This window comes from Apteryx mantelli, chromosome 19 (genome assembly GCF_036417845.1).
Source record: "Apteryx mantelli isolate bAptMan1 chromosome 19, bAptMan1.hap1, whole genome shotgun sequence".
Classification (NCBI taxonomy): domain Eukaryota; kingdom Metazoa; phylum Chordata; class Aves; order Apterygiformes; family Apterygidae; genus Apteryx; species Apteryx mantelli.
This window is the reverse complement of record NC_089996.1, coordinates 16,062,936-16,076,865: the sequence shown is the minus strand read 5'-3', so window position 1 is coordinate 16,076,865 and position 13,930 is coordinate 16,062,936. Positions and strand designations below refer to the sequence as shown.

Below are 13,930 nucleotides of genomic sequence, written 5' to 3'. Positions count from 1 at the left end.
CAGCCGGGGGATTGGATTGGTTTTGTCTGTTTTGTTGTAACACTTCTGACTTTAGGACTGTGCTAAGGAAGGACTGGACCAGGTCACAGCATGAGACAATTAAAAAGACAGAAAAAAGATCCAAGAAAATTGTTAAAGATACCGTAGTCTGCCTGGCTGCAGTAGTGCCCCATCTCACCTGATGCTGTGACAGATGAGAGAGCGCCTGTAATTACACCGCGCTGTTAATGATTAAAAAAAAAGTCATTGATATTAGATTCTGCATTTTCCCCACGTTCCCCCAGCAGGTATCTGTAGGACTTGCAAAGAGGCGCTGTATCGCGTGACCCAAGACAACGCCTCGCCGGACTGAACCGTATTTCTTTGTTTCTAGCTTTGGTGTAACTCGGCGCAGCAGCTCGGGCCGGCAGACCGGCTGCTCCGCCCGGACATCCGAGAAGGGTAAATTTGGAGAAAGGTGTGGTGTCGGCGGCAGGTGGGATCCGGTGCTGCCTGCCTAACGAGCTGCGAGTCTGGGCGTGACGGAGGCGCTGTGAATTCAAACCAGCAGGCAGCAGAATAATTTAATAGCCATCTATTTAGGTTTGCTCCCCAGCTGGCACTTGCATCTGGTATGCAAGATCGCGGTAACATCTTGTTTCGAACGATGGGAAAAATCTGAGTCTGGAGGGCTGCGCACGCAGCTCGTTTGCAGTCGTTGAAGGAGCCTGAGGAAGTTGCACCCTAAATTCTTACCGAGTTGCAGGAATAAAATTTCATCCCATGTGTCGTGCCTAAAGCAGCGCAGCACGTGCTCTGTGTGCTCCGGTGGGCGCTTGCAAAGAGAAAACCGCCGGTGGTGTTTGTGGCCAGTGCCTCGGACTTGCCCTTCCTAAAAACACCCGTGGTGGTGCCGGCAGCCCGTGCGGAGCGCCGTTGCCCTCCATCGCAGTGATCCGCATTAGCAGACGGCTGGGGAATGAGGAGCTTCCCGAGCAACCGCAGAAACCTCTCCTTGCGGCGTTCACCTGGCATTTTTATGCTGCAAAAATTGCCTTGCAAGACCGTGTCGCCCTTGCTGTTGCTCCTCTCCCATGCTTTTTTTTAACACTTGCTGCCTTTTACAAAGGGAAAAGTGCCATGAGTGCAGAGAGTTGTTTCTTGCCACTTGAACCGAAGTGCTCTTCTCCAGATGTGACTTGAGCCGCTTTCCCTGCCCCCGGATGGTCCATGAGCCCGCGAGGCGTTTCTGTGGGTCTCCCTTCCCCGCGTGGGGTGCTGGATGGGTGCTCGTGACGAGCCCTGGAGCCGAATAAGGAGCGGGGGGGGATACCTAGCAGGTTCCTGGGTGCCAAAGCTTTGCTCGTTTGCAGTTCCCCTGGTTTGGCTGATGAGTTTGGACCAGGGTATTTACCGGCGGAAACTTTTGTGCACCTGCTTTCCCGCAGGCTGCTTGCAGGCAGCGCTCCGCTCTTCCCTCGAAGTCAAGCTTTGCACTGCTGCGGTCGCAGAGATACTGTTGTTTGCGCAGAAATTCCTTCGTTTTGCCCCGCCAGTGTGTCGGTATTTCACTCCTTCCTGCTTCGTCTTCCTCGCGCTGGGCCGGGAGGAATTAATCTTATCTAAATACATACGGAGGTGGAATATAGCCTTTCCCTTGCACGTCCGACCTTTTTGTGCAATTCCACCCATTTGCCTTCGCCCGAGCTCCCCGGTGCGTCCGTGCCCGAGCGCCGCGGGGAGCGGCGGTGCTGAGGGGCGATGCAGGGCCGTGCCGGCGGGTCTGTAACGCTTGCTGGTCTTCCTCACTGCTGCCGAAAGCTCTTCTAGCTTCGTCCTCGCAGCCTGGAAGGAAGCTCTGCCGTCGGCTGCGTGACTGCACATCGCGGACCGGGCTGGAATTTGGGGACGGAAGAGCGTCTGGCTCCGCGCTGTCAACGACAAGGATAACATTTATGTGCACAGCATCTTGCTTTGTTTACGGAGCGGCAGCCGGTGTTGGCGCGTTAGGGGGAAGCGCGAGCAGCCGCGGGCGTATCGGTGTCGGCCCCGTCGGGGCGCTCGGGGCGCTCGGGGCGGCAGGAGGCAGCCCGTTCCCAGCCCGTTCCCGGCCGCCGGAGCACCATCTGCTCACGCTGCGGCGGGTCGGGCTGCTAGTCTTCGCCGGTCTTCCCGTTACTAAAACGTGTTAGATTCTTTGTTGACTGAAATTTGGCGTTTTGTTTTCTGTGTCGTTGGCGACCACGTTGGAGCGCCGCTCTTAAGCGTCCGTTTTTGCATCGCAGATGGCGAGAGGTGGATGGCAAGCGACGCCCCTGCTTCCCCCGGGTGACCTCCTGGGTCAACCTGCACGAGCGCCTTTCTGCTGGGGGCCTCAGTTGGCCCTGCGGACGCTCACTTTGCAAAGCGCAACGTGACAGCGGGGCGTTATCCTGCCTCCGAGTGGCGCGGGAAGCCGTTGGCATTCGGTCAAAACGCTTTCGGATGACTCCTTACGTTTGCTTGCCTGCAACAAAAATCTCGGGGTGGGTGGGTCGGGGGACGGGAGGGGAGCAATCGGGGAGAGGGAGTTATATAAATCCAGGATGAGAATTATCTTGGCTAAATGTCAAATCTTTCCTAATGCAAAGCCGTAGCCGTCGCTGCATGAAGGTGAGGAGCTTCTGCGCCCGTCGTTTCTTGGCTTCCCTTCACCTTTTCAAACTGGAGGCGAGCAGCGAGGGTCTCCCGTGGAGGGGGCTTTAGCACGGTGCCGGCTGTCGCTTGTTCCACCCTTTCATGGCCCTAATTGGCGCTTGGATTTTAGTGGCATGTTTATAAATGGCTGGTTGAAATAATGCTAATAGCAATGGTCCTGCTGGGAACGTGGATCTGGGAGGGTTTGAAAGCCCTTGGTTATCTGGTGACGTGTTAGCACACGGCAATGGTGCATCTTTTGGTAGGGGTAGAAATAGTCACTAAATAGGGTTCAGTGCACCAGCTCGTTTCATGACCATGATGAAATCAAAATGGCATATTATGGGGTTTTCCTTCATCGGCGAAGGAAATGAAAATGCAAACTTCCAGGGGGCCGGTTAGGGGTTGGCTGGTCTTGATGGGATTCCCCGCGTGACCCAGCAGTTCGCACGCTGAGCTTTCTGCACCTGTAGGCTGCCGGTTTGCAGGCCTGTCCTCATCGGCCCCCAGCCTCTGACCTTGCAGTGCATGTCACAAGTTTGCCAGGGCTCGCTGAGAGCGGCGGGAGCCCGGTGGGCGATGCTGGGGCAGCCCAATTGGGCAGGGAACAGGTTCGAGAAGGAGAGAGGCAGCGGATGAACTTCTGCCTCATCTCGAGGTCTTCCAGGCTCCTGGACGTCGACTCTGAAGCCTGCACGGGGGAAACCGCGGCCAAAACCGAACCGAAGGGGAGAGGGGACGGTGGCACACGTTCGGCTGTCTCCCAGCGCTGCTGGGATCGGTTTTCCCTTCTCTTTGCTTTTTCTTTCTGGCAGGGGGGAACAGGAGGTGTCCGGCAGTCTCCACTGACCGGGCCCTGTTTTTCTGTACCCGCAGACAAAGGTGAGAACGGGGAGCCTTACCAGCGGAGGAGAGCGGCGGGGGCCAGCCTGCCGGACGGCCCCCCGGCCTTCCCAGCGCCCAGAGACAGCGCCCCGGCGCCCGGCAGCAGCAGCTGGAGGCGCATTATGCTGATGATCCTCGCTATAACGATCCATAACATCCCAGGTAAGTCCCGTCCGCCCCCGCTCGCCGGCACCCTCTGCCAGGGGATGGCGCGAGCGAGCCGGCACCGTTCCTGGGAGGATTTCAAGTGGCTTTATTCCTTTCTCCCTTCCTTTTTCTTGCTGGTTCACTGCTTGCAGATGGCACTCGGCGGGGATCCGGGGGCCTTTTTGACAAGATCCATCGCGTTTAGTCTTGCCCTGTTTATAGGGCTGAACCAATGTAAGGTCTTGGCAGCAAAACCTCCTCCGAAGAGGGGGTTCGGGGGAGAGGCTGCAGACTCACTGGGGTGTCTCCAAGGTCTGTGCTCTCACCGTATTGCCAGTCTGTAGCGGGCAAAAATCGTAAACCCAAGAGGATGTTGAAAATGATGATACCATAAAGGTGTCTGGTCTTTTTTATTTCTCTTCTGGTCAATATACCAGCAAGAAACATGCTTTAAAGCACTTTTCTGCAGGAGCACGTAGAATTGTGTTTTTTTTCTATTGGAGGAACAGAGTATGAGAATGGATAGAAAACCGCAGAGCCCAGAGTCTTGCAGAACTGCGTGATTCCGACAGGTTAGGCTTGGAGATTACACAAAATGATGCAAGATGAGATAAATTTATAACAGCTGATGACACTTAGCTGCTTTGCAATTCTTGGTGATGTTGAAAATAATACAAGGCAACCTTTTCAAACGCTTGCTTTCCTTGTTTCCCATCCCCTTCCTCCGCCTCCTCCTCTCCTCTTCTTGCCTTCCCCTCCCCTCTTCTTTCTCCCTTCTCCGCTCAGCCTCTGCCTTTCTGAGGCTGTGGCCCAAATGAAGGGGGAAGTAGGAAAAGGTTTTTCTGCATAACTTTGATCTGTCGTAAACTTGGGGGAAAGAATTGTGAATGCTTTCGAAGAGCCGTGACCTCTGAGCTGGCGTGACCGCACGGCTGTCGGCAGTGAAAGCTGCTGCCGTGCAAGGGCTTGCTTTGCCGTCGGAGCGGAGGAGGTGGAAGCTGCCTTGTGCTGCCGCCCGCGCTTTCCGATTTCAGGAGTGACTTTTGTTCCAGGCCGCGGCATCCCTTCTAAATTCCAATCCTGGACAGGTGTCCGTTCCCTCAGCTCTTGTGGAAAGGCTCAAAATGACGGGTCTTTAATCACAGTTCCTGCGTTTCTCCCCCAGAAGGGCCCACGAGGACTGAACTGCAGGAAAAAACAGAAGGGACACGGAGCTGGCCGCGTTCGCTTGCGGCGGGATGCATGCGCGTGGGAGCTCGCTCTCCTCGGGAATTCCCCGAGCTGCCGGCCTTCCGTCCTCGCTTGGCCATGAGTCGCTTCGTTGCAGCTGGCGGTCAGTCCCCACCGCCCCGCGGTGCTCCTGGTCCCGCGGCTCCGTGTGCTGTTTAATACTCAGCTGCACCTACGGTGGGTGATCTCCCGGTGCCTTGCCAACACAGGCTGTTGCTGCACCGTAACTCTGCTCTGGTCTTGCCAGCAACAGCAGAATAATTCTCCTCGCCTCATCCTTTCCTTTTCCAGCTGTTAGATGTGCTGGAGGTGCTGTAGCTCTGTGGTCCATCTCCTGCCTCTGCGGTAACGGCAAGAAACGCTGCTGCGGGCAGTTATGGCACGTTTCCTCCCCAGCCTGGGAGCAGGGCGCCAGCTTATGCCTGGAGGCCTGGCTTAACCTCTCGTGACTGTAGGTAGATAACTAAGATGCCTTGATTTGGCTTCATGTATCATCAGGAGAGACAGGAATAAGGCAACTGAACCCTCTGCAAAGCTGGGTCACCCTCTTGGCCCCTGCTCAAAGCAGGACTGACGCCCCAGTCAGTGTATTTGCAGGTTTAAAACCAGCAGGACAAAGCAACTTCTCGGTTCCTCTTCAGCGGTGCCGTGTGCTCAAGAGCAGCACTAAAGATTGCTTTAAATTAACCACATACACACCAAAAAAAAGGGGGGGAAGTGTTGGCGCTGAGCAAACCGTAATTGGATTTCATCCTTCAAACGACGTGTCAGGAAGCTCAGGCTGGGTGCGTGCGTCTCGCTGCCTTGGGCCCTGTCGGCTGGGCTTTCTTTTTACTGTCACCGAGGAAAGAAACTTTTGGAGAGGAGTGAACAAAGTGTCACCCGTAGCTGTGGGTTGATGACAGCACGCTCCTGGCCGCCGCGGAGCACTCTGGAGAGATGCTGGTCTAACCTTTCGCTGCTCCTGCAGGAGCACAAAGGCACCTTGGACGACTGCGGAGGCTCAGAAATTCTCTCTTGCATCTCAAAGGTCACGGCATTAAAGCTTAATGTTTGGAGAGGTGCGTGCGAGCCGTGCCCTGCGGATGGATCTATTACCCAGCCGCTGGCTTCTGTTCAGCCCATGCTCTTAAGTCTCCTTGGTTCACAAATGGGATTTTCTAAGGCTCCTTTTCTTTTAGTCCTCCAAACGAGCGGCTGCAGCCAGCCCACCCTCGGTACAGCCTGGGCTGCTTTTATCTGCTTCCAGCAAGGCACAGCTGCGGCAGGGGGGCCAGCGGCTCGGCTCAGCGGGGCTGTCTGGGCTCACGCGGCGCCTCCCCAGAAAAGGCCATCTCCTGCTCTTCTCTGCCTGGCGTGTGTCTTCCTGGGGGTGCCGGCTCTGGAAAGTGCCGGCCTTGCAGCCCCTTTGTGGGGCTGGATGAACAACAGCAACTGTTTGTGCTTCCGCAGGACTGCTCGCTGATAGGAAAGCCCTGTGCAAGCCTCTTTAATCCAGCAGGGATTTTTGCCTGGAGTCTTTCAGGGGTTTTAGAGGTTGGGTTGAACCCGAGTCTGCCATCGTCCTCGCCAGAGCCAGGTCGCGGGGTTCTTGCTCTGATTTGCTCCCATAAAGGATTTGGATTGAATTAAACTGGGAGCTTGTGCCTTGCCCAAGCTGGTTGGCAGAGCCCTGCCTTGTTCATTACCAGGGTCTCTAGTCCCAGTATTTCTTGCATGAGGAAGGGGTGATTTTGGCACTGGCCTGGTCCCTTGGTGGTGAGTAGGAGTCTGCGGGACAGGACTCTGCTCGGTTTTCACTGAAACCCTTTTGCTTTCCCAGCAAAGTGCTGTTCTTGCACCGTCAGTCTCTCCATAACGCCACTTCTCTAATCTAGTGAGGCCTCTTCCTAGAGCGCAGGGTTTGGAAACACTGTAATGTTCTACCTTAATTATCCTCCCTATAAGTGGAAATGCTGACACTATAATTAGTGCAGACTCCTGCGACATAATGACACCCTGGTTAATGTGTCATGTTACAGTGAGCGTGTTGGTGGAGGAGCTCATAGGGTGCAGCGCTGAGCTGTTTTGCCCAAGCTGAGGAATTGGGGATGCTCGGAGCCTCGGCAGAGGATCAGCCAAGTAAACACCTCTGCCTTTCCCTGCCGCTTGGCTTACAGAATTGCTCTGTGCCCTCTTCTGCAAAATGATATAGCTCTCTTGCCACATTTTATGCTAACTCTGCTTCCCTGAGAGTCAAATGCTGCAGATGTTCGCATGGAGCCTGTCATGAAAGGTGCTCAAAGCAGTTTCCAAAGGTTTCCTCTCTTCCCTTGTCTGCTGAATGATTTCCTCCTCCTCTTTGTGTAAAGATGGAGAGATGGAGATAAAATGTTTCTGAAAGAGCAGTTAGAATACTGATTGCATGGAAGAACTCCATGGGGGGTGAATGCAAGAATCGGTCACAGCTGCCGGCTCTGGGAGTCCCTCGTTGCTGGAGGGAGGAGGGCATAGCCGGGAAGGATCTGCTCCATCCACGCTTGCCTTGCCGGACCTCTGGTCTGGCCGAGTGCCTCTGTCTGATGTCCTGGAAGGTGGTAGATTCCCTTTGCTACAGCTTGAGGCTGAGAGTTGTGTGGGTTTAAAGGCCATAAGGGAGGAGAGTAGAAGGGAAGACCGCAAACGTGAACGGCAGTAATAGGAGGTGCAAGAACCCCTTCTCTCCTGTCCTCCTACTGACATCTCTCAGGGTGCAGTTTACATCCCCAAAGACTTGCTCCTGTGTAACGTGGCAGTGTTTTACGCCTGAGCCCTGATCTCTACCAAGGCCCTCTGTCTGGTGGTTAAAATCCTCCCAAAGACAGGGTCTGGCTCTTCACGAACACACTGCGTTGCCGAATGTGGCACGGCAGCCAGGGCACCCGGCTCCTTGCGGTTGGCACCAGGCGCGTTGCAGGCTGCTTGGCTGGCTTTGGCCAAGAAACCAAACCTTTAATCCATTTGCTCTCCTCCACCAGCATCTCCGCTTCTCTTTTTGCATGGGAGCAGCGTTAATCTCTGTGCCGGGAGCGCGGGCAGCCCTCGAGGCGAGGGGCCGAATGCGCCGAGCGGCAGCTCCGTGGCATCTCGGCGCTTCCTCCGGAGGAGGCGAGCGCCTGCCGCCGTGCAGGGGTGTAAGGCTTGCGCCTCTGCAAACGGCTTCGGAGCAGCTATTTCCATGCGCCTCCGGTGGGGAAGGGGCTTTGTTAGCGCTCAGCTGGGAGCCGTTTGCCGGAGGGAGACGTGGAGGTCGGGTTGGGGAGGAAATCCCAGCCGCCTGGTTCGCAACCTTTTGCTCCCCCTTATTGCTGCCGGCAGAGCACTGTTTGTGCTTGCTTCGAGCCCCGTTGAGGGATGGACGTGTTTCAGTCTTGGCAACGCATCTGTCTTTCATTCCAGGCGAATGTGCTTAGAAGCCCGTTAATGTGCGGGTAAGATAATTGATCGTAGAGAGCAGCCTCTTGCATTCGTTTGGTGTTTGCTGGCTTCGGCAGGCAAGCAAAAGGTTTGTTAATTTGTTCCAAAGCTGGGGCTGGCGATGTAAAGAATAAATTGATAATGACAGGAGATGCCAAACTGCAGAGTGTTCCTGCTAATTAATATTCATATATACTGGGTTTAGCAGAACATTAATTATGTATTTAATCAAGCCCCGTTTATTCTGGTTCATCTGGGTACCTTGGGTGGTTGTTATGCTGAAGACTTGAAATTAATTAAAATGTTGCTGGTGTATCGCAAATAACAATTAGCGAGGTGCGAGTTTGAACTCCTTTCCCTTTGCACCCGTTTAAAAGAGCGGAGGAGAGCACTGCGCACCAGACCTCGCGGGGCCGCGGATCCAGCGCCAGCTCCCGAACCCCTTTTGCTTGCCGCCCTCGCTGCATCCCGGGAGCGCCTGGAAGCTGCTGCTCCGGCTCAGGCCCTCCGGCGCGGAGCTGGAGGGGAAGGAGGCTCCCTGCCGCGGGGACGTCGCAGCTGAGCGGGCAGCCGGGTGCAGGCAAGGGGAAGGCAGGGTGCTGGGCACGGGGCGGTGGGGCTTGGGGAGCTCTGCCCCGGCGGCTCCGTGCTGCCGCTGAACTCAGCTGGCTCCGGCACGCTGTGCCCTCCGCTGTGCCGAGCTCCTGGCTCGCTTCCGAGGCTGTTCTTAAATTTAATAATACTCGGGGCTTGCGTTTTCCCTCTTCGGAGAGCTGCGCCTGCAGAAGCAAGGGTGTGTGGGGTAGCTCTTCCTCCTCCTCGGAGCTGCTTAGTGCTAGCATCCCTCTACGACCGGAGAAGAGCCCGAATTTGCGAGCAGGTCCGCATCACGCTGGCGATCGGGGAGTGGCATTGCCGTGGTGGAGCGGTTCTCGCCGGGTGCTAACGAGCCGTGGCACAGCGCCCACCCCGTGCGGCTGAACTGTCCCACGCGCGTGGCGCCAGGATGGTGTCAGCTCTCCCGGGGCTGGTTTCGGGAGAGGTAGGGAGCCGGAGGTCTTTCCCCCTTGGACAAAGGGCTCTGAGGTGTTTGAAAAGGGAAACAGGCTGAACCAGTTCAGAAGACGTTGCCCCAAGTGACCTGTCCCACGAAGATGCTGAGATGCTGGTTCCTGTTAACGGCACCTACGGGACCTTCGCTGCAGCCAGCTGGTTTTGGGTTTGAGGTGCTGGCTGGGCCCTGTCTCCACAGGGAGACTCCTGGTCCTACAGGTCTGCTCCGAGTTGAGCTGTGTTTTTTTGCAGAAAGGGATTTTCCTGTTGCTGTCTGCAGGGATTATCTAGGGATTGGTGCTTTGATTTCTTTCAGGCTGTCTCTCAGCAGAAGCATGGCCAAGAAGCTCAAAAAGGCAGGAGCTTGAGACGTTTGCTGGCATATCCAAGAGGCAAAGAGCACCTCTTGGACGCTGATGTGTGCGGTAGGATGGGTGTGTGGCGTGGAGATGCCGCAGGAGTGTCCAGGTCCCTGCCCGAGCTCTCGCGCTGCTGGAAGCGAGGTGGAGGACAGGACCGAGGCTTCATGTGACATCCATCGGCGTGCCCTGGGGCTCTTCGTGAGCTGCCCTGTGTGCAGGGACTAGCTGAGGTCTGCGCCTGTGCGGGAGCTGCCGGCCGGGCTGTGCCGGCGTGATGGGAGCCTGAGCTGTGTCCCGGTGGGCGCCTGTGCCTGGAGGTGGGCACGTGTGCTGTGCGGTGAGGGAGGAAGGAGCTGCAGGCGTGTCCTCTGTAGGGCTTGGGAAACGTCCTAACAGCTGTGGCGGTGGTGCCCAGTCTTGCTTTTCCCCTGTGGGACGTCACTGCTCTCCCCTGGTATTTGGGGAAGTGCATGGTCTCTCCACCAAAATCCTCGACCCGCCTTGGGCACCCGCTGTGCTGCGGGAGAGCGTGGCACGCGCCATCCCTCTGTGACCGCGGACGTCACTGCCGGATCACGGCAAGCTTCCTTCCAAGTGCCCGGGTGGCACTGCTGGATCATGGATCATGGCAAGCTTCGCGTGCCGGGTGGCCCTGCTGGATCATGGATCATGGCAAGCTTCGCGTGCCGGGTGGCCCTGCTGGATCATGGATCATGGCAAGCTTCGCGTCCTGGGTGGCCCTGCTGGATCATGGATCATGGCAAGCTTCGTGTCCTGGGTGGCCCTGCTGGATCATGGATCATGGCAAGCTTCACGTCCTGGGTGGTGCTGCTGGATCATGGCAAGTTTCACGTCCCAGGTGGCACTGCTGGATCATGGATTGTGGCAAGCTTCATGTCCAGGGCAGTGCTGCTGGATCGTGGCAAGCTTCGCGTCCCGGGTGGCCCTGCCGGATGGCGGCAAGCTTCGCCCCTCCTGCCTTTTGCTGGTGGTTAGAGCAGTTGGGCTTCATCTGCCCGGGACCTGGCAAGTGCCCTGTTGCTTGGAGACAAGAGGTGGCGCTTTGCAGCGGAGATAACGTTGCCAAGGAAACCAAGCCCTGAATTTCCCTTTTTTTCCTGTTGCTCGGGGGCTCGGCGGGTGGGCAGGAGACCTCTGAGAGCTGCGGAGGGTCGGAGGCTGCGGAGCCCGGCACGGGGCAGAGGAGCAAGTTCGTACCGGGTGCTGAGCGCGCAGCGAAAGGAGTCCGTTTTGCTCCAGCCCCTCCACCCCTTCCTTTTTGCAAAAAATACCACTTTTTCTGTATTCAGTCCTATCGCTCCGCGTTTGTTCCCTGGTTCCCTTTCTGCTCTGTTTCTGCCTCAAGTGTCAGAGTTAAGCCGAGGTGTTCAGAAGAAAGCGAACCGGCCGGGGCAGGGCGAGTGGGGCCGGGCGCGTGCAGAAAGCCGTCGGGCCTCGCGGGAGGAGGCAGCGGCGTCCCCTCCTCGTCCTCCCTGTGCCCGGTGCTCGTGCAGCGCCGCCCGAAATATTTTTTTTCTCCGGTTCTCATTACCAGGAACTGATTAACAAGTCACAGTCTTTCCTATGAGAAGGAGCAAATCAAGCACGGAAATCAAAGGAGCAGGAAAGAGTATGTGAGCTAAATAGGGAACGAGTTCATCTTCGGTGGAGGAGGTGCTGGAAAGGAGGGCGGAATTGTTTTAGGGATGCAATAAGGTATTGCAATGGGTAGGAGAGAGGTTTTAGATAAAAAGCCTTTGAGGTGATGTCGTTGAGGAGAGGTTTAGCCCCAAAATTTGTAGGTTGGGTTCTGGCCGATGCTCGGGGTGGATGGGACGTGACGGCTGGGAAAGGTGCAGCCCGTTGCCAGCGCAGGGGAGGGTGTGGGAGGTACAGAGCTCGCACCGCTTGCGTGGTGTTGTGTGACTGTCTCTCGGGGTGTCCTCGTGTTGAGGTGCCATCAAGCCCTTCACTTATGGTGGCGGTTCCTCATCTTGGCGGTTGATTTAGGCTGGGTGCCTTCCTTTTGCCTTGTCACCTTGGCAGCTCTGCCTCATTTTTCCACCCCTAAGCAAGGTGCAGCATGTCTGGAAGCAAGTGCTGCTGTTGTAGTTTATCCCAAGAAACCTGGGAGAGAACAGACGTCTGCGACACAGCATGTTACGTGTCAAAATGATTTGAAACGTGCTTGTTTGCAGCTTCAGCTGGGGGAAAAAAAAAAAAGGTTTGGCTAAATGCCCTTGTGCCAGGTAGCAGGAACCTGCCTGCTGCCTTTTCCAAGGAGGATTTGGCTGGTGACAACCCTGGGAGGGAGAACCGCCTGCTTAGATCCAGGACCTGCCTGGATGCTTTGTTTTCTTCATGCCTTTCTGCAGTTTTAATCATTTTTAATGTTCTTTTATGTGTCTCCTGCTTTACGACTGTCTGGCGAGAGGAGCAGACAATGTGTTTTGGGTCTGATAAGTGGGTTGATGGGCGCTTTGCACTGGGGATCCCGCGGGCAGGGGAGGAGTGAGTTGTGGCCGTGGCTCCGTTCCCGAAACCTCGCAGCCAGCTATCAGTCTAGGAGAGTAAGGAAGGTGCCATCTTCTGAGAAATGTCCCAGAGCAAGGTAGAGCTGAGGCCGTCCAGCTTCACGGGCAGATGTAGACATGCCGAGCGTAGGGAGGTGCGCTGTGAAGTTAGTGCGTATATATAGATGTGTATATATGTGTGTTCCTACCGCTGGCTGCAGTGGCCGGGGCGCTGGTCTAAGCTGCTCCGCGGGTGGGGATGAGGTGGGATGCTGGAGGCTGCAGCGGTCTCAACCGGGGCACCCCAAAAGTTCATTTGTGAGACCCAAACCCGAGCTGCGGCTTTCTGCGGTGGAGCAGGTACTCGGTCCTCAGCCGGTGGGTGAACGTGAGGACTCAAACGGAGCCGAGATTACCCTTGGCCGAAGAGGACGATGCGGAGAGAGGGATTTGTGGTGGCGGCAGCAGCGCGGAGGTTGCGCTCCGTGCTGTCGCCCTGGTGTTTGTCGGGAGGGTGCGATTTCCACGCCGGTGACTTTGTCATTAGCAAAGGCTGATTGAATTCGCTCGTCTGGGACAGGCGCGCTCATGCGCTCGGCCTCCTGCGAGACGTCTGGGGCAGCGTGTGTGATATTGCATCTCAATTACAAAGAAAAATGATTATCTCGATGAATACTTCTCGGAGATCCATTACGGGTTTGTAATGTTCATTTTGGGTGATTTTTTTTCTTCGTCTATTGAAATTGAGACTATTACACAATTGTTGAATTCAGCGTACGTTCAGCACCCGTTGTGTTTTGCAAAGAGTGTGCGAACGTGAGCTGTTTAGCTGTGCTGATTAATCTGTATCTCTCCTCTGTGTGCGTGTTCTTCTCCGAAATTAAAGCAGCCCTCCTTCCGCTGTCAGTTCTGCTATCCGCATTGGTATTGATGATTCTTCTTAAGCAATTTTGCAGCACCTCTGATTTGTGCGGAAAGGCTTTATTTTTAGTAGCAAAAGGGAGGAAGATAAGATTTGGTTATAGCTTGGATTTCAGGGAAATAGGGTGAAAAGGAAGACAAGGGCTAAGGGGGAAGGCGTCCGTATGTGCTGGTTTGCATATTTTAGCTGAAGCTGGGTTTTTTGGCGATATCGAGAGCGTCTCGTGCAGCGGTGACTCGCTGGCGCGCAGGAGGAGCAGGAGCACGCGCAGGCGCTCGCTCTGGGAAAGGCTGCTTTAACCTTTCGTTAAGCCCCCATTAACCGTAGCCTCGTCAGCATGTGTTTTGACATTTGCATGTATCGAGCACCTCGATGAATCGAGACGGCGACTCGCTCAAAGCCGTTGCGCTCCGGTGCAAAGGGGCGCGGAGCGGACCGGAGCTCACCGCCGGGGACGGCGGCGGCGGTGCACGAAGGCGCAGTGGGGCGCTGCCGGTGGCACCCAGCGCCGCTCTGCGTCTCCGTGTCCCCTCCTGCCGCCATGAATAATGGCTTTTTTGCCTAACCTAAATGTGATTTCATGTACTACACGGGCACGGGCTGCAGGGCGTCAAGGCTGGGAAGCTGCCGTAGCCCGATGATGAAGCGGGAGCAAGGGCAGCGTCTCCTCGGCTCCCTGCTGCCCTGGGCGCTGGGATTTGGAGGACGGGGACACCGGGGAACAGGAG

At 56.1% G+C, this 13,930-nt stretch overlaps 1 protein-coding gene across 2 annotated transcripts in view; it reads left to right on the top strand.

Annotated features, from left to right (window-relative positions):
• Positions 1-13,930, top strand: part of SLC39A11 (solute carrier family 39 member 11) — a 127,500-nt gene that overhangs the window by 70,264 nt on the left and 43,306 nt on the right. For both annotated transcript variants that reach the window (XM_067308429.1, XM_067308428.1), the window contains exon 6: positions 3,532-3,702. In XM_067308429.1, coding sequence (XP_067164530.1) covers positions 3,532-3,702 — 171 coding nt within the window. The remainder of the gene's footprint in view (positions 1-3,531; positions 3,703-13,930) is intronic.